Source organism: Otolemur garnettii, unplaced genomic scaffold (assembly GCF_000181295.1).
Source record: "Otolemur garnettii isolate 467f Iridium unplaced genomic scaffold, OtoGar3 scaffold00425, whole genome shotgun sequence".
Taxonomy (NCBI): Eukaryota; Metazoa; Chordata; class Mammalia; order Primates; family Galagidae; genus Otolemur; species Otolemur garnettii.
The window spans coordinates 31,551-32,921 of record NW_003852820.1 but is presented as its reverse complement, the minus strand read 5'-3'; the positions used below and the strand labels follow the sequence as shown (position 1 = coordinate 32,921).

Sequence of the window (1,371 nt, the reverse complement as noted above, 5' to 3'; positions counted from 1 at the left end):
TATTTAAAAATTTTTCAACAACAAAATGTTAATTTATGAAAAGTAAAAACTCATTCTATCAAAATTAAAACTAAAAAAACAGTCTTTTTCTTTTTTTTTGCTGCAATTAGTAACAACCCCCTCCCAAATTAGCAGGGTAAGGGAGTAAAGATCAGAATGACAGAGTAATACAGACATTTCTCTTCATAGCCTTTATTTCCATACAACACAAGCTTGCAGCCCTTATTATATATCTTATACACAAATGGTAAAACAATTAAAAGAGATTTTTCTTCCTCCAAACTAATTTATTCCAGTTTCTCCTCTTTATTCAGAAGGATCAGTTAGATTCTCTGTTATCCTGAGGCTTTAATTTAGAAAGGTTATCATGAAAGTGAAATCACCACCTGAGGAAAACAGTACAAAGAACCAACTAAATCCTTACTGTCCTTCCTGAAGGAAGAATGCCTGGCCGGCAGTGGTGAAATGGGGCATTTAAAACATCATCTTTTTTCTAATAGGTGAGGACAGGCCCCAAGGGTGGACAGAGAGACCTCCTTAGTTACATGAGCCTTTTGGGGTCTATTTTCTCTAAGTGAACCAGAGGTTTCAGCTGCTCAGCAAAGTTCCTCATGTCGTCAGATACCACGTCCTGCCCGGCTGGTGCAACAACACTTAATTCCACAAGGTAGGAGAGTGACAAGGCCTCAGTGCTATCTGTGTTCCCCGGCACTAGGATGCGGAAAATCTTGTACACCATAATCTTCATGATGCCCTTACGGAACAAGTGTCCTTTGGCGACAAACTCATGGTCCATGCGGAATCCCATCTCCATCAAGAAGTCAGTGAGGTTCTCAGATGTGGCAATGTCCACGCAGTTTCTCACTAGGGCATGGCGGTTCTTGTCTCCCATTTCTGGCTGTCCTAGGTAACGCAGATGCCAGGGTGCCCCTGCCCTATCCATAGAACGCCGAGCCCTTAGAACAAATGGGCTGGCCTGCTGGCCCTTGAGGAGGAACACCATCTCATGGTCAAGGAAAGTCTCAGGTTCCATGTTGTCACACAAACCACGAAGGCGGTGGATGAGGCTTTCCAAACTGTGATCTAAAACACTTCCTGAAGAGGGGAAAACACTATTTAGTCCCATTTTTCATTCTGGGTCATGGCATTAGCAAAAGATTGAAAAACCAACACAGTTCAGTGCAGTGTTCCTTAAAAACTCAGGATTACTACATGAGATTTTAGAGGAGTTACACTGCCAAAGAATTGCAACTGTGAGAAAGTTGTTCTCCCTTTTCATTTTTCTTTCTTTCTTTATTTTGAGACAGAGTCCCACTTTATTGTCCTCAATAGAGTGCCATGGCATCACAGCTTACAGCAACCTCAAAGTCT

At 41.9% G+C, this 1,371-nt stretch overlaps 1 protein-coding gene across 1 annotated transcript in view; it reads right to left on the bottom strand.

The window, feature by feature from the left end:
- Positions 1 to 495: 495 nt before the first annotated feature.
- Positions 496 to 1,371, bottom strand: part of MED18 (mediator complex subunit 18) — an 8,902-nt gene continuing 8,026 nt past the window's right edge. The window contains exon 2 of the mRNA XM_003803697.2: positions 496 to 1,095. Within this exon, the coding sequence (XP_003803745.1) occupies positions 542 to 1,095 (554 nt within the window). The 3' untranslated portion in view covers positions 496 to 541. The remainder of the gene's footprint in view (positions 1,096 to 1,371) is intronic.